General features: G+C 32.2%; 2 protein-coding genes across 3 annotated transcripts in view; one reads left to right on the top strand and one right to left on the bottom strand.

Annotated features, from left to right (window-relative positions):
- LOC144847546 (tyrosine-protein phosphatase non-receptor type 5-like) overlaps nt 1-17301 on the top strand; it is a 50251-nt gene extending 32950 nt beyond the window's left edge. The window contains exons 5-13 of one of the 2 annotated variants that reach the window (XM_078703961.1): nt 5776-5960; nt 6232-6324; nt 8201-8300; nt 8694-8849; nt 9003-9140; nt 9558-9671; nt 10897-11057; nt 11375-11488; nt 11934-17301. In XM_078703961.1, the coding sequence (XP_078560087.1) occupies nt 5776-5960; nt 6232-6324; nt 8201-8300; nt 8694-8849; nt 9003-9140; nt 9558-9671; nt 10897-11057; nt 11375-11488; nt 11934-12024 (1152 nt within the window). In that variant the 3' untranslated portion in view covers nt 12025-17301. Of the gene's footprint in view, nt 1-5775; nt 5961-6228; nt 6325-8200; nt 8301-8693; nt 8850-9002; nt 9141-9557; nt 9672-10896; nt 11058-11374; nt 11489-11933 lie in introns of both variants that reach the window. The other variant, XM_078703959.1, reaches the window with a different exon arrangement.
- Nucleotides 17302-17887: 586 nt separating this feature from the next.
- Nucleotides 17888-20245, bottom strand: LOC144848060 (transcription initiation factor TFIID subunit 11-like). Its single transcript, XM_078704730.1, has 4 exons — nt 19802-20245; nt 19109-19196; nt 18866-18962; nt 17888-18593 (listed from the first exon to the last, which is right to left on the bottom strand). The coding sequence occupies exons 1-4, from the start codon at nt 20149-20151 to the stop codon at nt 18463-18465; spliced, it is 666 nt and encodes a 221-aa protein (XP_078560856.1). The 5' UTR covers nt 20152-20245; the 3' UTR covers nt 17888-18462.
- Nucleotides 20246-21541: the final 1296 nt, after the last annotated feature.

Genomic DNA, 21541 nt, shown 5'->3' with positions numbered 1-21541 from the left:
GCATACCCTCATTTTATTTTATTATCAAATATTAATATCTTGATTTTTTTTTTAATATACCTATCCTACACGGTTTCCTTGTTTATTAGGAATATAGTATGTACCAACTTTACAAAATTACAAATTGATGATATTGATTCCCATGAGAAATAAAAAAGAAATAAAAAACCAATATTTAATCTTATATATATATTGTTATTTTAAACCATGGATGTATACCTCCATATTTAAACTATAAAAATTATAGCATGTACTTTAACGTATAGAAAATATTGTATCTAATATCTAGTAGGGAATAATAAAATTGTTGTAAAAAAGTTTTATATAGTAAATCTGGCCCAGGAATTTAACTGATAATGCTAGTTGGTGGTTAACATTCTTTTTTTCTAATCTCAAGGTTCAGGGTTCAATCCTGACCTTACCAGGGCTGTAACTCACAACTCTTTTAACTCCACTCCCTGAGGCTGAAAGACTCAAATGAGACTTTATATAAGTATGATAAAATATAAGATAGTTTATTCATTCTGTAATTGTTGAGTTACTCGCTGTTGGATGCATGAAAAAATTCTCGATCTTTGTACTTGATCCTAATGTCTCAATCCAAGCCCCTACCCCCTTTTTGATGTCATTTTCGAACTGGAGACTAACAGACTAGTAAATTGGCCTAGCTCTAGTTAATTCAACAAGTTATCGGGCTAGTCTGTAGATTTTACATGAAATTTTACTTGTAGAGAACTAGTACATCATGAGCTCACAGTATAATGTGGAGTTGTAGTTATTAAAGTTTCTAGATAAGCCTGCAATGGGGATCTATGTTTGTAAACATATAATCTAAATTTTATGTCGAAATTTAACATATTTTTTTTTTGATTATGTATGCCTCAGACTAAATGAGTAATGAGTAAGAAAAATTGAATGTTAATTATATTATTTGACATAATATTTCATAGTTTATGTCTGCTGTTGATGGCATGATGTGATGAGTCACGCAGGTAGAGATGCAGGTAGCTCAATACTACCAGCCTTGTTCATTTACTAGCTAATAGGAAGTAACAATTAAATAATGTATTATGTTTAAAGGCCAATTTACACAGTTTAATTTCATTTCAAAAGACATTTATTTTCCTCCATAGCAAAACAATACAAAATAATAAACAGAAATGGTAGGGTATATTAAAAATGAAATAGATGATTGTTGGATATACAAAAGAAAAGTGAATTTAAGAAAATTGGCTATGGAGGAAGGCATAATCCCGAGAAGATGAGGATTGTGTAATGGCATTGGGCAATCCACCGATCACGATAGTATCATCTTGTTAGAACAGCAAACAGTGTCTTTTTTTGTAATTGATGTCCCTTACCATTACGCCACTAGTTAGCTTTAGAGCTTTGTAGATTATAAACAAGTTTAAAATCACTTTAGCTCAGTATAACTTATTCTTAAGTCTAACTTTTAAGTCTTCTATTGTCTGAAATATTCCTACACTAACTCTCAAAGTGTTTCAATACAATAATACATTTATAACAATTATTTTAAATATTACTCTAGGCTATATTTTTTTGGTTTGATTTTTCATTAAATTATTTTAAATTTAAATCTACAGTAAATTCTAAAATATACTTTATTAATTTGATTAATAATTTGTTTGTTAATAATGTTTGGCAGCCATTCTTTGTTAATTTGCCATACTATACAATAATTATAATCAATAGAAAAATTCGTATTTTGAATTAGATTAATCCATCTTTAAACTGTGACATTCTAAGAAAAAAACAAGACAATCGATATATGATATGTATCTTGTTTTGTCCGCTTTGTGAAATTACTTTACAAATCAATTGTTTTTATTTATCATTACAAAATAATGGTGGTTACTCTACCTTAGCTATAACTAATAAACGTGAGCACAATTTTCGACTCAAATTGGAAAAACAGTTGTGAAATGCGTCATTAAGCCAATGGAATCACCCAAGTAACCAGAATTCAGTTTGACGTCAATCTGAATTCTGATCATGTGACCGTGGTCATATAATCGTGTTTGGAAAAGCTGTGGTATTAACTCTGTACACTTCATTGGATTTCTCAGATATTACGGCAATTTAGAAATACAAAAAGAGAAAAGATCTTTACAGATGCTTAAGTTACATATTACGCAATATAAACGGTAAAACTAAAAATATCACAAATTTTAAATATTCAGATAGTTTTAATCTTTAAAAAAATCTGGACAAATATTTATAGTTTCACAAATATGTATTAGAATTAAGATAAGATTGTTTTATTGGTCTATATAAAATACAGAAATTGAAGATACCTAGCAATAACTATTTTTTATCAACACCATTACCAAAAAAACCAAACAGTTTTAGGGATGCTGTGTTTAAAACAAAAAAGTTTGGGCGTTTAGTTTTTTTTTTTAAATCGGATAACATGAATTGTTTGTTTGGGGGATTTGTTTGGTAATTGTTATGATTTGTGTATATGTTTCAGTACAGTAAACCCAGTCCTTTTAAGACTTCCTACACTCCTAGGAGGACATTTTCTAATTAATTGAACAAAGGCCAATATTCAAGAGATACCCTTATTAAAGGGACACTTTGTTGGGGCCTGAAGGTGTCCCCTTGATAGGAATTCAACTGTAGTAAGTAAGTCATACTGTATATTTATTCCATTTTGTCTGCTCTTAAAATGAATGAAACATTGATAATTTTTCCATGAAAATAAACATTATGTTGTACATTAATGGATTTTAAGATTATGTTATTAATGAATTTTGATGTTGTACATTATGCAGAGATTTACAATTTCAAATTGAATTTAACGCATAATATCTCTAAGGCTTTCTAATACATTATCATTTTTTTGGTTAATGAAACTCGTTCATTTAAATTATGTTTCATTTTTAGATAGTTCTTCACCTTTGACCTCAATGCAATACATTTAAAGCATCCTATAATCTTATACATGCATTTAGAGTTGATTTTAAAAAGTATTTTTCTTGTCACTTATATTTAGTGTATATAATAATGAACGTTGACTTTTCGATTTAAATGTAATTTAAATTATGAAATGTAGTTACTAAACCTACTTTAATATCAGTAAATGGCCTACAGTATGCCTAGAAATTTGCATTTTATAATATTTTCTGTATTGATTAATAAGGCATACGCTTACCTGTGAAATGAATGAGACACTTGGACCAACCCATATTAAGGGGACACCCCTATTACTGTAGAATACTTCGATGAAAGATGTGTCCCCTTAAGGCTCATGTGTCCTGTATTTTTGTTTCTTTGGACCATTTAATTATACTGCTCATTGTTTGTTTAGGCTGGCCAAATTTTTATCTTCTCAGGCATTTGCCTTCTTTTAAAAATGGATTGCTCTTTACTTTCAGTCAGTTGAAAGGTATTCATAATTATTTACTTATTAATGTTTACTATATTATGTTAAAGGAAGAAAATAACTGTTCATTTGAATTTAAAGGGTCGACGATTTCCCTGGACAGTTTCTGATACAGTTGTGCCGCCCAGTGTACAGAACCTATATTGACCACTTGGTCGCAAGGCTTGTGGTTATTGCCATTATAAAACCACTTTATCATATTAAACGCTGTATAAATAGTGTTTTATGATTTTAGGTTAATAGGTCAACAAGCATTCTAAATATATGTATCTTCGAATAATTAAGGTTTAAAAAAATGTAGGTTACGCAATGTTTTTTTATAGGCTTGTAGTTTCATTAGTATCATGACAATTGTAAATTGCCATACATGACAAATTATTTTGTCACAATTTTTGCATTCAGTGACACACATTTTTTATTAAAAGAAATGCATCTGATGAAATTGGACTAATGAGGAACGGATAGTGTCATAGGGGATACATTTAAAACAAAAGAGAATAATAAAAACACACAGAATTTATTGTATGGAAGAAACAGTCTAAAATTCTGGTTCAATGATTTATCAGAATCCTGTCCTGAAAAGAGTAAGATCTCTTCATTGGTTTAATGATTCATCAGTAAATGTGAGATTTCTTTACTGGTTCAGTTATTCATCAGAATTCTGTTCTGAGTAATTGTGAGATTTCTTTACTGGTTCAGTTATTCATCAGAATTCTGTTCTGAGTAAATGTAAATTTCTTTATTGGTTCAGTTATTCATCAGAATTCTGTAATGCTTAAGTGAGATTTGTTCACTTGTTCATCAGAATTCTGTTCGGAGTAAAGTGAGATTTCTTTACTGGTTCAGTTATTCATCATCAGAATTCTGTCCTGAGTAAATGTGAGACTTCTTCACTGGTTCAGTAGTTTATCAGAATCCTCTTCTGAGAAGAGTTACATGTCTTCATAGGTTCAGAAAATCATCAGAATAATGACTTTCTCTATCCAACTTGATATATTATTATACCTTTAGTTGATATAGTAAGTAGACAACCTGTCTATGATGGTGTTTATAAATGATACACAAATCAGCCTTAAGCACCACACTAAAACACCTACAGATGGCAATTTATATAAAATATTAAAAGGCTAATTATGAATATCCGGTTCGTAATAGATTTGCTTAATATTCCATAACTCTTCAATTTTAATCATTGCTTGATTTTGATAGATATTATAATAATTGTGTTTGTAACTATTTAATATTATATAACCATTTGCATTACTGTGAAACAATTTGTTAGCTCAACAGATACCTTGGTTTTCGGAAACTATTGTTGTTATGGATATAAATTTTTTTTATTATTAAAAAAAGTCACACATTTTCCATTGAATAGTCAGTTTGAGATTTATTAGAACAAAGTTAGAATATTAGGGATCTTGTGATTTGCGACGACCGACAAACAACCTATTTCAGGTCAATCGATGAGTTGCCTGCTGTCGACTGAAACCATCAAACCTGTATGGAGGTGAGGAGCTAGGACAGCGTCTCAAATTCCCGCATGCGCACAATTTTATTTTATTTTGTTATTTCATTTTATTCAATTGAAGCCAACAGCGATAATTACCGCCACTAACAGGTTTGATACAAACAAAGCCAGGACCTTGATTGGTCCTAACATTGATCAAGGGCTTCTCTCGTCCAGTGCCCACCTTTACCAGAGGAAAGGCATGGGCCAATATGTCTGAGGCAGATACTAGATGCAGGGGCTGCCATAAGAGTCAGCAATGCTGATTTCAAATGCCTAACGAGACCCCAGCTCCATATACAGCACCCGATATTCCCATAGATCCCATCCAGGCCCAACGTTGCTTAACTTCGGTGATCTGATGAGAACCGGTGTTTCAACATGGTAAAGAACTAGGTGACAAATAGATAAAAGTACTGTAGCCTACCGCATCAAGATGTTAGTAACCGTACTATTTATTATCTTGCGAACATTGCACTGTTTGTTACTTATCTTTATTAAATGTATTATCAAGAAGCTTACAAAAAAAACCCACACAAAAACAGCTAAATTAGACAACCTATTCTAAGAATTCGTTGATTTAAATTAATTAAAATATTATGTATACATTGAGAGTATATTTCCTTAGCAATTTTACTATACAATTGCACTGTTATGATAGATAGATATAGAAACAAGACACTGATGCTGATATTGATGTATGAGGCATTTAATGATCTTGCCTTCAGATGTATTTACAGTTTCAAAATCAACATCATTTGATTTGCAAATTCACCTTCTTCATAGTGGATTAAATCTATAAATTTGATTTATTCATCAATGTTTGAAATAACCATAATTGTTGGCGTTTTAATTTTTCTAGTTGGTGTACTGCTTATGCAAATTCTGGCGTGCTAAACACCCTAAAGATGAAGAGCAGAGGATATGTATGCCCCAAATTAAACCGCACACCCACAGTGGTGCCCCGGTTCAACCCCCTCAACAAGCTTATACATACGATGCAGTTGCCAAAAGTGACCCTATAAAAATTAAAAAGTTACAAGAAAGGTAAGACTATATATTCATATTAATTATGTTTTTCTTAAGCTCTGTCTACATTATCAAACTTTATGTGACAAAAAAATGTGATTTGCCCATGGACACAATGATGTCATATATCACTACCATATTTGGGCACATCACACTTTTTTTTTCAAACTAGTTTGATAGTGTAGACAGAGCTTTAGAGTGCAGTATAAAAAATATAAGAGAAACAAAATTTAGAAAGAAATTTAGAACGAATTGGCAAGAAGATTGATTATTTTCTTTCTTTTAGAAGACGGTCAGACACTTCATCAACAACATCGTTAACGATAGATGTTGTCGTTCCATCTGGAACCCGAACATTTGCTGTGACTCCACCAAGAGAAAGGTTTGTATATTAAAATTATATAACATTTTACAACTATTATGTGATACATACACTAAGAACAGGATATACTCCAGGCGTTACACCAGCTGTAGCAGTATAACCCTGTAATATTAGTAGTACTGCCTACCCATTCAAATTGTTAATGAAATTGTTTACAAAACATTCAGAAGGAAATGAAGTACACCTGTTGCTTGTATCTTATTAAATATGTGTCACAAACGAGCAATGGAAAGACGGACGCTATAACTCGCACTAAAAGACAAAATCCAAAATACAATATTAGGGAAAATTTACAGACATTTTAGAGATAGGTAGGACACAGAAGGAATAATTAACAATAGATGAACAAAAAGATTCATGGCAAGAACTGGTAGAAGACGGCTGAGGAATACAAAATGAGAGATGACATCAAGAGATATCTCAAGCTCCGTCTACATTATCAAACTTTATGTGACAAAAAAATGGTCCATATCCTTCAGAGAAACGTAAATGGAAAATGCTTACATACAGCAGTAGATGACATCCTATTCTGATGGCATTACAAACATTTTGACAACAATTTTAAACATTTTAAATATAAAACCATATCATTTCTTCCATTTCTTTCATCAATTAAACATGGAATACTGTGGGTTTTTTTTCTGTCTGTAATAATTTCATAAGAAAAAAAAATGTCAAGGTTTTATTTTAGTCTACTTTTATAATTTATTTGCATTTATATTGCAATTTTTATTTAGTGGTTTAATTTCGAAAAGATATTCATATTAAGACCGGTCTTATATTTGCCTGTGTATTGATTTTGTCGTGTAAATGCGATGTGTACTTTTATGGTGTTGATGGTAATGTTGTTGCATTTCTCTAGTGGCTAATTGTACTGTAATAATAACCATATTATCTGAAACTTATGAATAATAATAGACATCATTACAACTGTCATATGTTTTATTTCTATCAGGCCTTTAAAAACATGGTGTTTTTAAAATGAATTATTACGTGAAAATGCATTTATTGTAAGATATTAAAAAGAAGACATGATAGATCTTGAATTCATGAGCTTCATAGATAAACAACCGACGTAGACAACTATACTGACGTAGACAACCATACCGACGTGGACAACCATACCGACGTAGACAACCATACCGACGCAGACAACCATACCGATGCAGACAACCATACCGATGCAGACAACCATACCGATGTAGACAACCATACCGACATGGACAACCATACCGATGCAGACAACCATACCGACATGGACAACCATACCGACGTGGACAACCATACCGACGTAGACAACCATACCGACGTAGACAACCATACCGACGCAGACAACCATACCGACGTAGACAACCATACCGACGCAGACAACCATACCGACGCAGACAACCATACCGATGTAGACAACCATACCGACGTAGACAACCATACCGACGTAGACAACCATACCGACGCAGACAACCATACCGATGCAGACAACCATACCGACGTAGACAACCATACCGATGTAGACAACCATACCGACGTAGACAACCATACCGACGCAGACAACCATACCGATGCAGACAACCATACCGACGTAGACAACCATACCGACGTAGATAACCATACCGACGTAGACAACCATACCGACGCAGACAACCATACCGATGCAGACAACCATACCGATGTAGACAACCATACCGATGTAGACAACCATACTGACGTGGACAACCATACTGACATGGTTATGGTATTCCCAATAGACAAACAAATGGACTGTCGTGATACACTAAATAATCAATTCATATACCAGGTTGTAAAATTATAAATGTTAAAATATTTATGTAAACATGTTTTCATCAATAAAACATATTGCATTTGATGTATATTTCAGTGCTGGTGCAGAGTATTTACAATCAGCAGGCAATAGGATGAATCGAAAACAACTTAGGCAATCTTTGAAAAATATAAGAGCATTGCATGAAGAATTCTGGGTAAGTATTACAGTCAGTTGTGTTCTAATGACGCATAATTCTCACTAACATACAAGAAATTAACCCATACTGAAATCTTTTCCAGCGTATAAGCATTCACGTAAAAGCTGTCTACACTATCAAACTTTATGTGACAAAAAAATGTGAAGTGCCCATATAAAGACATGATGATGTCATATCACTACCATATTTGGGCACATCACACTTTTTTTGTCAAACTTGTTAGTTTGATAGTGTAGACAGAGCTTTAGACTGTACTTAAGGAATACAACCTGTATATACACCACCTTACTGTATGAAAGGGTCCCATGAAACAATACAAAATCTGAACATTTTCCATAAAGGACTTTGTATTTTAAATAAAGTCCTTGATTTTTTTTTTGTCTAAATTAGAATATACCAATGAATCATCCAGAAAGTATAGAAGTGCCAGGCTCAGCAGCTAAAAATCGATATAGGACAATACTGCCAAACCCAGAGACAATGGTCTCTCTACCCCCCATTCCAGGTGACCCTCTATCTGACTACATTAATGCAAATTTTGTCAGGGTAAGTCATTCGCTTTCGATACCATTTTCACGTTTGTTTTATGTGCTTAAAGCCATTGTATGTATAGTATGTCTACCGATATGCTCAAAATTCAATTTATATAATATATTTCATATTTTAATGCAACAATTTTGATTCATTAAATTTGTTCAGGGTTTTGAAGCAGAAGACAATGAATTCATTGCCACACAGGGCGCGATGACTCACACCGTTGATGACTTCTGGAGACTTGTCTGGCATACTACTGCTCCAACTGTTGTCATGGTAACCAAACTCAAGGAACGAGAAAGGGTAAATTGATTACTATGAATAGATGAGATGCCTCGAAGGCAATTCATCGAATTGCGTGTCGTATCACGTCTCCATTGTCGACTTAATGTATCACAGTATTGTCCTAGGAATACTATTAAATTACTCTAAATTATTAGATTGTGTGAACTGCATATCAATTCCTAAAAGAGAGAAAGGAAAAAAAATAACAGCCAAGATCGATCAAGAAGTTTTAACCTATCATCATTTTTATAGTGCCATTTTTATAAAAATGAAACAAATATTGTTTATTCTTACATACAAAAATATAACCCCTCATTTAAGACACCTATTAAGGGGACACCTGTAAAATTAACATGGTGCAATAATGTTTTAACACTAAGGCCAACCTCCATTAAGGGGACACTTTGTTGTAATTTTTTATATATTTGTTTACAGAGTAAATGTGAGATGTATTGGCCTCAAAAGAGAGGTGTTTACGAGGGTATTGAAGTCACTGTACAAGATACTGTTCGGAAAAATGATTATATTCTAAGAATTTTTCATCTGAAGGTAAGTTATGTTCTATTGGATGGAGCTGTTTGTGAAGATGTCTTTAAATGTTGAATAACTTAAATGAAAATAAAATGCTCAATTTAAAAGAGGTCATGAAATATAGATATATCGGATAGGTACTGGAGATTACAATTTATTCTTTTATTTTAGTTATTTCTTAAGTTTTGGTTACATTTCTTTGGATGTTTATGTTTGAAAATTGTCTGCCTAAAATTATGAAGATAAAAATAGAAATATGACAGAAAAGATTTAAAGAATTAGTTGACATGATTTTTTTTAAATTTTGCTCTAAGTAGGCATAGTTAGAAGTATGCTGAGCCAATTTGTACTGGTGTTATATAATGATAATGACCTTTAGTGATGTCATTATTATAAGTAATGGTGACCTTTAGTGATGTCATTATTATAAGTAATGGTGACCTTTAATGATGTCATTATTTCAGTCGTTTCATCGTTAAACATACATACAACACCCACGCATTGCTGTCATATCACGTCTACTACGTCTCACATAAACATATGCTTTTAGTATCTAAACGTAACTTAAAAAACTTACTTTACTAAGAATTCATTTGATGAGAATAAGGAAAGGAGTTTGTAGAGGAGTAAGAATATTACCACCCACACAATCTAGAGATATTAATATTGCATCCACTAAACATAACGTATAGATAATATGAAACGGTAAAGATGACAAGAGAAATTCCCACATTTCAACTGATGCTCAAACTTCCAATCGTGTATACACATAGATTTACACAATTAAGTCATAGGTTGTTTTCTTCAATTACAAGTGGTCTTTCTAAAGGTATATTTTAGGCCATGTGAAATAGGATATGTAGTTCTCATCAGCCTGCTTAAAAAAGTTCACCTGTTCAAAAAAAAATACCAAGATTGTCGGTGAAAAATAAATATCTGGCAACCTTCTATTTTGTATATGTAAAAGTGTAGATAGAGTGTGGGACTAGCCATGGAGGAAATATATATTTCCACCAGGCTGCACACACTTATGACCTGTCGACGTTATTTCGCATGCGATTAAAATTGGTGATGAAATCCTGCACCAAAATATATAGAAGTACTGATGAGAACCATATTATTTATTTCCCCTGGCCTTTACATCAAGTTGATTAGTTGAATAAAAAATACTAGTATTTGTACATGTGTTTAGATAAAATACCCAGCAGACGCCATCAATATTTGGTGTTTTTTTGTTGTTTAGTTTATGAATGAAGTGCGGACATTAATGCATTACTGGTATACACATTGGCCAGACAACAAAGCACCAGATAATCCAATAACATTACTAGAGATGATACGTGAAGTTGAGTTGAGTCGCAACGACCCAGCTCTACCAAAGGGACCAATCATAGTTCATTGCAGGTGGGTTATTTGGGGGTTTTTTTAGTATTGTATTACCCCAGTCATTTTTGGATCAAACACGTACGGAAACATACTCCTATAATGCAGCTAGTAATCAGCACAAAGTTGTGTCTTGATCTAACCCGGTATCTTGCCTAAAGTATACAAGCAATGCGGCGAAAGTTAGATTCGAACCACGATCTCGCAATCAGTAATCCAACATCCAATACTGCGCTACACGCCCTCAGAGTATAAGGATACATGGATTGAAAAACAGGAACATTTAAAGTTTGCATTTTATTTTTATTTAAATTAAAATATAAATATATTTGATGTAGTGCTGGTCTTGGTAGAACAGGATGTTACATTGCCATCAGTATAGGCATGAAACAGTTACAAGAAGAACAGATGGTGGATGTACTAGGCATTGTCTGTCAAATGAGACAAGATAGGTGAGTTACCATGACAATCGACAACAATAATCAATAATTATATATCAATATAACTTTCTTTTTCTAAACGCGATCGCTTATTAAACCATCGGTGCTATTCTACTAGGCTATGTTGATGTTTAATAGATTACTAAACTATATGGCTAAAAATAATTAAAATATTTTGAATTGAATTCTGAAAGCAATATTAAAATAAGGCAAAAAAACGTTACAAAAATCTTTTAAATAGTTGGCTCATTTTCAATTTTATCACCCAAATTATTCCACAAAATTTCCCCACAGTAAGTCAGACTTTTCTTTTCGTTCATTGTCTAAAAAAAGAAACAAGATGAAAATAGATATAAATAAATAGTTTATAATAGGCCTATTGTTTTAGTTTGATTAGATGATAAAATACTATTTTTTTTAAATAATAAAAATGGATGAACTTGATTCTTGTTTTTAGGGGCGGAATGATACAAACCAACGAGCAGTATGAATTTGTCCACCAAGCACTATGTTTGTACGAGAAAAGCTTGCCAGCACTAGCAGAATGATTGGAAAATCGATTGAAATTGATACATTGATTGATTTATTGGAACATCAATCAATTGATTGATCGATTAAATATTGTTTGATTGATTGATTGATTTATTGGAACATGGATTGATTGATTGACTGATCAATTAAATATTGATTGATTGATTGATTGATTTATTGGAACATGGATTGATTGATTGATTGATTGATCAATTAAATATTGATTGATTTATTGGAACATTGATTGATTTATTGATTGATTGATCGATTAAATATTGATTGATTTATTGATTGATTGATTCTACAGTAAAAAACTCCCAAAATCAGGAAATATATTTAAAACACTATTCACATCTTTACCTCAGTTTTAAAAAAGAAAAGTATTTGTGATTGAACATTTATTATTTGATTTTGAAGTTTTGCGATCAAGTAGTTATCAAGTCAAGAATTTGAAATAATGTTTCTACCAAAAACAAAAATAGATTTCAATCACTATGGACTATTGATCTGATTTCGTTGGCTTTAAACTGAAGTGTTGCATATCCACTAATGATGAAATATTAAGCTAACTGGATTTACTATATCATCTAGCTTTGTACATGATGTAAGCATCCAAACATGGTTTCAGATGTGACCACATCAACCGACAAATGCATTGGAAAATGGATTGAACATGATGATGCTTTGTGGAATGGACAAGTTGGGTTAATCCGTCTTAATCAACAGGCTTAATACAGGATTAAGTCATTAATCCATCAACTCGTATTATTTATTTTTCAGTTAATTCAGATATTTATAGCGATAGAACAACATAGTTTTCTGTTTATATTAATATTCTGATTGGAATGTAGAAACTAAAAATAACTTTCTCTCGGAAGGTTCTGCAATGTTTTAATGGATCGGTTATTTTGAACTGCTGTGTTTTTTTGTCAGTTATATGTTCAACGAGAATTAAAAAGCTGAAAGCACAACTAATAATGGATCGTACATCAGCAAAGGTTGAAAGGTGAAAGCAAACGTTGTCATATTGAATTATCTACAAATGATGTTGATCATACAAGGCACTGTACAGATGCTTGAAAAAGGATACAAGATACATCAAAGTTAAAATATGTACAGTAGAACATCTAAGGCTCTTGTCTATTAAGCTAGTTTGACAAATGATGTGCCTATATATAGACATGATGATGTCATATCACTACCATATTTGGAGACATCAAACTTTTTTTGTCAAACTAGTTTGATAGGTAGACAGAGCTTAAGAGGAAACTTTACCATGAAGAGGCTTCTGCAAAAGTTAAACAGAAAACTAAGATGGCCGAGAAGATCATGAAAATTAAAAAGGAAATACAAAATGTAACAGACAAAATACAAAAAACATCCTGCCTGTGACAGAAGTAAAATGGCATAACATAGTGGAAATCTTCATGTCGCAGGAACGTAACTGATGATGAACAGGGGGAAAATATCTTGGCATTGCATTCAACCCTTCACAAGACACACCTATGAGGGTACCTTAAGAAATTTTACTTTACCTTACATGCTAAACTCCATCTTGTTCCGTCTACAGAAGTATTCAGAAGTTGAGTTCAACTGGATGTACCTCGCAGAAAGACTTGGGCATTTTTCTTATTCACCTTTGACCTTTGTTCTTTCTACCTCTATTTCTGAATTACTATTTCTTATTTGTATATTATTATCTTCCATATTAATATCTTGTTAATATATTCTAAAACAATGCAATTCTTTTGGGTTTTTTTTTTAAAGTAGTGTAAAAATAGCAATTCATGATTTTAGGGTCGTTCTCACTATAGCCTCTAATGGCGTCTACATCCAAGAGTATGAATTACTTGCTTGATATAGTTAATAAGACATTTTCTTTGCTATCCTAATCAAACATGCTATTAATTCTTATCATATTGGTTGTCAGAGACATACCCACCCATACAGATCCAAAGTAAATAGTGCTGTTGATTTTAATATATCCATGGAGTACAGTAATTGGTTTAAATTCCTCTATCTCTTCTACAGAAGAGTACATTTTTTTAATTACTAATATTTATGATGTCTACATTCCGATTATAATTAGTAAATTGTGCAATAGCGATCTTTATAATAATTCAATGATACTGTGTTATTTATGTTGATCTTTAATTATAGTCTAACCACTAGTAATTAAGGAGAAAACAAACTCTCCCCTTAATAGAGGGTGTTCCTGAATATGGGTTGGCTATAGTCTTAAAAGACATACTATACAGTGTTTCCCCTCCTTATTCATTTCACCATGGATTAATGGTTTCATAGGAAATTTCCCCCTTAATAGGGGAGTCCACTGAATTTGGAGGGATTCTACTGTAGGCCTATACGATAACATGGTAGATCTTGATTTATTGAAATAGGGTGCCATACAGGCTTTCTAGGTCAAACTAAGTATATATTTATAGGCACATAAGCATGGTCTGTTTCTGATATATATTCTACTATACAGAAGAATTACATGTGAAAAATGACTGAATGTAGGCCACTAGCTGACTTTAATTAGAAATTTTCCCAGGCGAGTTGACTGCTGACTTTAAATGTTTACATACGTGTAGTAAACACAATCTAGTCAAACAAGCTCCTCGCTACAATACACCAATGAAGATGTTAATTTACAACCTTTTATCTTAAATTCATACATACTTGGTATCAAAATTTAGACTTTTTTGAGAGTTCATTATTTAAAGAAAATAATACAACCCCACACACCTCATAAGTTAATATTTTAATATTTCTATTTAATTTGTGAATAATTGAAAAATGTAGGCATTTAAAGGATAACTATTGAAAGAGCAGGATTTACTGTACTCCCTCCTTTAGTTAGAAACAATTTAGAAATTAAGGTGGTAACGATAGTTGATGAAAGAGCAGGATTTACTCCCTCCCTCTGTTACCTAGTTAACAAATATGTTTGTTTTGTGATAATGACAGTTGATGGAAGAGCAGGATTCACTCCCTCCCTCTGTTACCTAGTTAACAAATATGTTTGTTTTGCCTCAAGAGTGTGGTAACGCGTCGCCTGTACATAGTAATTAACAACTAAGATTTATTATTTGCATGAATAAAACATGATTATATTTATTTAAATTAACAGTACAAATCGAAAAAGATTCTAAAAAAATGTAACTATAGTTGATTTTAAATAAAAATACATATATTTAAAATGAATATTTGTTAGGAAAACTGTAAATTCACTGTAAATATTTTCGATTTGACATCAGTGACTATACATATAAAAAATATAGATGTTGTTAATAACAGTCTTTCATTTTCATAGATCTACTACTGTACTTATGGCTGTACTCTATAACCCTCTGTTACCCCTTTTACACCCCTGGGGGAATGATGCATTTTTTACTGTGGGCTGTACCGACAGGTGAGTTTAATTCCTTGTAAGTATGGTACGCTAATTTCCACCCTAATGCATTAACATTACTATTTCTGTTGTTGGACCAAATGTAAAATAAATACTGTATGTCTTAAAAAAAAGTTATGCATGTACAAATAAAAAATTTAGTTTCTGCAGAGTATTTTCATTCTGCCTAGAATATCTAGATAAATTGTATAAAACAATCACAAGTGTTCATCTTGCTCTTTAGAGTTAGAGTGACAATAATTATGTTTAGGAATATTTTTTAAAAGAATTTAAATGAATTATTTTAAATAATAAAATAAGGTAGTTGAGAAGCTGGAGTGTTACTGTACAATAGTATATGCTGCATCTGCTACTGTATATTATAGTTTTTCATGAGTTATCTAAAAATGTTTGCATGCATTGTTTTAAAATGTGTAATTAGTACAAGAATATCGGATAGTGCACACATATCAGATATTAGTGTATCAGATACCCATGCATCGGATACCCATGCATCGGATACCCATGCATCGGATACCCATGCATCGGATACCCATGCATCGGATACCCATGCATCGGATACCCATTCATCGGATACCCATTCATCGGATACCCATGCATCGGATACCCATGCATCGGATACCCATGCATCGGATACCCATTCATCGGATACCTATGCATCGGATACCATGCATGCATCGGATACCATGCATGCATCGGATACCCATGCATCGGATACCCATGCATCGGATACCCATGCATCATAAACCCATGCATCGGATACCCATGCATCGGATACCCATGCATCGTTACAATAGAGATAAAAAAAAAAAGCACATTCTCAGATTTGGAAACATTACAGTATATAATCCAAAAATCAAATTTGTGTGCCAAATTAAGTTGTTTAGTAGAATTATTTATTTGCATACAATTTAAACAATTGTATGATTAATCTGTATTTTCTGTAAAAGATGAAAATTTAATGTTGTTCAAAGACTTTATTTTTATATTCACACATTTTTGTTTCAAACCTGAACTCTGAAAACTTGCTACAATTTTAAGTTGTGGATGAATAAAATGGTATTAGGAAATCATTTTCTTTTAAAGCTCCATATAAAGTTGGTGCTGTTTCATCACTTAATAATATTATGTCATAATATTTTTTTGTGTGCAATTTCATATTTTCAGTTATTGGCACACAATGTAGTGGTATATGCTATTGTGTCCAGTAATATCAACATTGTTATCTGCATTCATTTCATGACCTCAAGGTCATGTCAATTTGTTGTGCGCATGCTGGGTAGTTGGAACATCCTGTCTTTTTTTTGGTCCAGAAGACAACCTACTTGTTCCTTGGTCGTCGGATGAATTATAAATTCAGATTCTTTTAAAGGAAGATAATATTCATTGAAATAGGAATATATACACAGATTAAAATAGACAGATTCAAACCTGAAATGTACAGAATAATTATTAATTCATTGATTTTTTATTCATGAAAACAAATAAAACATTCATGAATAATATATTATTTAGGTTTTTAAAATAATTTTATTCAATTCACGAAAATACATGCAAATATTTTCATTTGCATACTGTCCTATAGTTTACCATTGTGGTCAGATTGGAGAAAGAAACATGCAAATGTTTTAATTTGCATACAATTTCAATATGAATAATTAATTAGTTTGGTTATCATGTTTATTGAAGTCCAATATTCATGTGTTGTATGTCTTTTGAAGATATATTGGTTCTGATGTTAATGTAAATGATCCGATATATCTTAATAACTGAACGTTTGAGATATGCAAGGCAACCCTTTTATTGTCTTAATACAGTATACCCAAATAATGTATGGAGTTGTGAGTAGATTATATTAAAAGCTATGTACGTAGTTAAACTTGTGTTAAACCGTGTTTTAATTGTAGCTATCGCATGCCAATTAGCACCTTTTCGATATATGAAGTGGTTTATGGGATCAGTTTACCATAACTATCGTTCCAGTAGTGTATTATTTTTAGTAATAAATTCTAAAACAACTTTTGTCGAATTCATAAAATTTTCATGAAATTTTGGGTAGCACTTACAGTAGTGTTATTCCACTGTACCATGATTTTGTTATGGAATTGACCCATACAATGACCAGTGGTCTAATGGTAGGATGTCTTGTTTCCGGAGCTCAGCATTTGCTGGGTCCGGAGTCGAGGCTAGGCTATGCCTATAAGCCCTTCTTGAAAATAACATCAAATCTTGAATATGGCGCAAAAGTCTTTGCTCATTTTGTGGAAAAAGAACCTATGGGTTTGTCATCACAATTAGAAGACACTGATACCAGAAATTAAAGATATAGAAATTATCTTATTACTGTTACAATATATTTAATTAAAACATGTATGTACATAATATATACATCCTTCCGTATAAAAACACAAAATGTTCTTTAAAAAATCATAGTACATTAATTTATATGAATGTTTTTTAGATAGTTTTGATCTTATATGTAGGCCTAAACCTGTACTTGTTCCACATACCCTATCTAACCCAAATTGTGTACTGTATATAGGGTTCGGGAGGAAATTATATAAAATAATATGATGAAAAAAAATTACAGAGCAATACTCCTTGAGTATCCCACCTCTTAATATAGACTGAACATTTGGACAATTTTAATACAATTTCATACCCAGTGGCCATATTCACCATTTACACTTAGGCTAGGGGAAACACCCTTAAAGTTAAAGTTGTATTGTCCCTTGAAACACAAAAAAATTAAAGTCAAAATATACTAAATTTAAATTGGCCATATCAAAGTAATATTAAAGTTATTCACCTTAAGTCGAAAATTCGAACCAAAGACAACAATTTTACGTAATTAACAGCTAAATTAATTTGATTACATTTCGTCTGTAATTGTAGTCTTTAAAAAAAAAATCCTATCTAAATGAATATAATTATATTTATTGAGTTAAGGGAAATGTCTCACTTAAGTATGATTGGTGAATACAGCTACTGGCCCTGCCTGTAAGAAGTCTAATATCTAAATATCTTGGCTGTCCCTATACTACCTAAACATACTATTCTTGTATTTTGTTGTTGGAAAGTTGTCCTGAGACTTCAGACGACGCACTGCTTCTCGTATATGTTTAGGTTGGAGAGGGCCAACATCACCCCACTCACCTACAGCGTCTAAGCCTGAAAGAAACAAATTATTGGTGTCAATTTTGTAATAAAGCATCAGATTGTTAGTACTGTGAGGTGATTTCCCGATTGATCGAAGCGGTATTGGGTATGATCAACTAGCGTTCCTGCGCTCAACAGAACATCAATTCATATAAGCACTGATGAAAAAACCCTAATCTTATTGTACCTGTAGAATGGTCCCAAGACATGATTATATTTGGCTTTAGTATCTCCATGCAGTACTTTAATTAATTTAATTTTAATAAAAGTGAGATACTACTAACCTTGCTCAACAATTTCTCCAACGTACACTTTCGCAATACCAGCCATTGCAATGACAACATTTTGGGACACTGTGCCTCCTGTTATTGATTGCATAATCTGAAAAAAAATAACCAAAATTAATATAACAATCAGCTTATAGACCAGCATCTATTAGTATTACAGCATCAATAAATTTGTACAAATAACCGCCTAAAATGTTCATGCCAAAATGTTTGGCCTATTTATAATTAAATTCAGTATACCCTTTTAACAGCTGCCCTAGGAAAAGCTGCTCTCCTAAACATCTCATACCGATTTAGCTGCTCCTCAGAGAAGGCTTCAACTAGAACCCTAAAAGAAAAGTTGCAATATATTTAGCATTATCATTGTGTACAGTTACAGTGTAAGCTGCTGTTTGGTCGCTGGGTGTATGGAATGCTCAAATTTATGATGTGCCACCAAAACCAAATATTTATCATGTTTGTTTGGCTTAGGCCATGTTGAGCCACAACACAAAAAACACATCCCTCCGAGGCTCTGCTAAGTCTCCTAGAAAGAAGGCAATGGTGAGTAAAGGCGATGGTGAGTGAATATAAAGTGTCATCTACTATATTCCAAAATAATAATAGTAGTACTAGAGTAGTAGTTAGTTGTATTACAGTAGGCCAGACTAGGGCTAGTAGAGTAGCTTACTATTTTATGTACATACGTAATATTTAATAAATAACAGTAACATATAGTGCCCTAAATATTATGTAATACATATATAAAAGTTAGGCTTGCTAACTAGAAATAGATTACCAACCATGCCAGTACTGTTAAATTACAAGTACTAGCCTATTTAATAGACATACTGTAGTCATAGATAGGCTAGGCCTATACCATCACTTTAGTATAAATTAATAAATACATATAATGACAGCACAATAAAATAATAATATTGAATATTCATTTACTGCATTTTCTCTCTTTCTTCTTGTGCCAAATCTTCTTTACTTTTTTGCAAATGATGTTCCTCATCAGTAACACTTCCAAATCGTCCAATTTTAGCTAAAGGTTCTCGGCTACGATCTGTATCTTCGCCTCCTTCTTCTAAATCTCCTAGGCCTACTAGGTCTTTACTGGAAGAGCTGAATACTCCCGGTCCTTCGTGGGATTTCAGGGCTTGATCTTTTGTTTTGGGACTGCTCTTCTTCGTTAACGTAGGCCTACTGTTGTGATTACCGCTGAGTAGTTTCTGTTCGTCCAACGTCGAAATTGAGTCATGTTTCCTTTTTACACCTTTATCACTTTTTGATTCCTCCATTTCTTATTATTTTAGGTCTATGCTATATGCAATAATTAGCCTAATAACTGGTTACTGTAACTTTCAATTTTCTGCCTATCTTTCTCTAGCTTTGCTTATTGTTGTTAATTTAAACCGGTGATTCCATTTCAAATTGGGTAATAATTTTCACTTCGTTTTAAAATTTAATTTGTTTCAAATACGGGTCTAGTTTAACTGCTGCAGCATTTATTTGTTCAATTTTGTTATAACTATTCTATTCATTTCAGATGTTTCTGCAGTAGCATATTATATGATTCCAGAAGGGCTGGGGGATTAAGAGGTAATCATGAATCGTGAGAAACAAGTCTACCTTCCTACTAATAGAATATTCCTATATATATGGGCAGCCATTAGGGCAATTTTGGCCAAACTGCTTACTATGGCAAGCGCGCATAGCAATATTATTATAGCATAATTAATTGAATTGTATTTATTTTTGTATATATTGGCATGAGTAGAATCACATAATGCGTTCTGCGCATGTTACCTCAATGTATACTGGCCATTTTTCGAAAAAATTCCCTGTATTGTGCGATAATATTGCCATATATGCACATGTTATCATCGTAAAGAGCAATAGGAACTAGTTATGTCAAAAAATAAAAGGTTCGAAATTTGGTCATTTTTCGAAAATTTCCCCATATATGCGCATATATATTATCATCTTATAGAGCCCTAGTAACTAATTACGTCGAAAAATAAAAGGATCGAAATTTGGTAATTTTTCGAAAATTTTCATGTAGCCTACTATAGTACAGGGATTTTTTCGGAAAATGACCAAATTAGCCACTTTTTAAAATTCAATTATTATGCGAAAATATTGCCACATATGCGCATATATTGTGTTATCATCATCTTATAGAGCCATAGTAACTAGATGTCGAAAAATAAAAAGGTCGAAATTTGCTGATTTTTGAAAATTTCCCTGTACTATAGTACAGGGATTTTTTCGAAAAATGGCAAAAATAGCCACTTTTTAAAATTCAATTATTATGCGAAAATATTGCCATATATGCGCATATATTGTGTTATCATCATCTTATAGAGCCATAGTAACTAGTTATGTCGAAAAATAAAAATGTCGAAATTTGGTCATTTTTCGAAAATTTCCCTGTACTATAGTACAGGAATTTTTTCAAAAAATTGCCAAAATAGCCACTTTTTAAAATTCAATTATTATGCGAAAATATTGCTATATATGCACATATATTGTGTTATCATCATCTTATAGAGCCATAGTAACTAGTTATGTCGAAAAATAAAAGGTTAAATTTGGTCATTTTTCGAAAATTTTCCTGTACTATAGTACAGGGATTTTTTCGAAAAATGGCCAAAATAGCCACTTTTTAAAATTCAATTATTATGCGAA

Source organism: Antedon bifida, chromosome 7 (genome assembly GCF_963402885.1).
Source record: "Antedon bifida chromosome 7, ecAntBifi1.1, whole genome shotgun sequence".
In the NCBI taxonomy this organism is placed as follows: Eukaryota; Metazoa; Echinodermata; class Crinoidea; order Comatulida; family Antedonidae; genus Antedon; species Antedon bifida.
The sequence above is the reverse complement of the archived record's forward strand: the minus strand, read 5'-3'. Positions and strand labels throughout refer to the sequence as shown.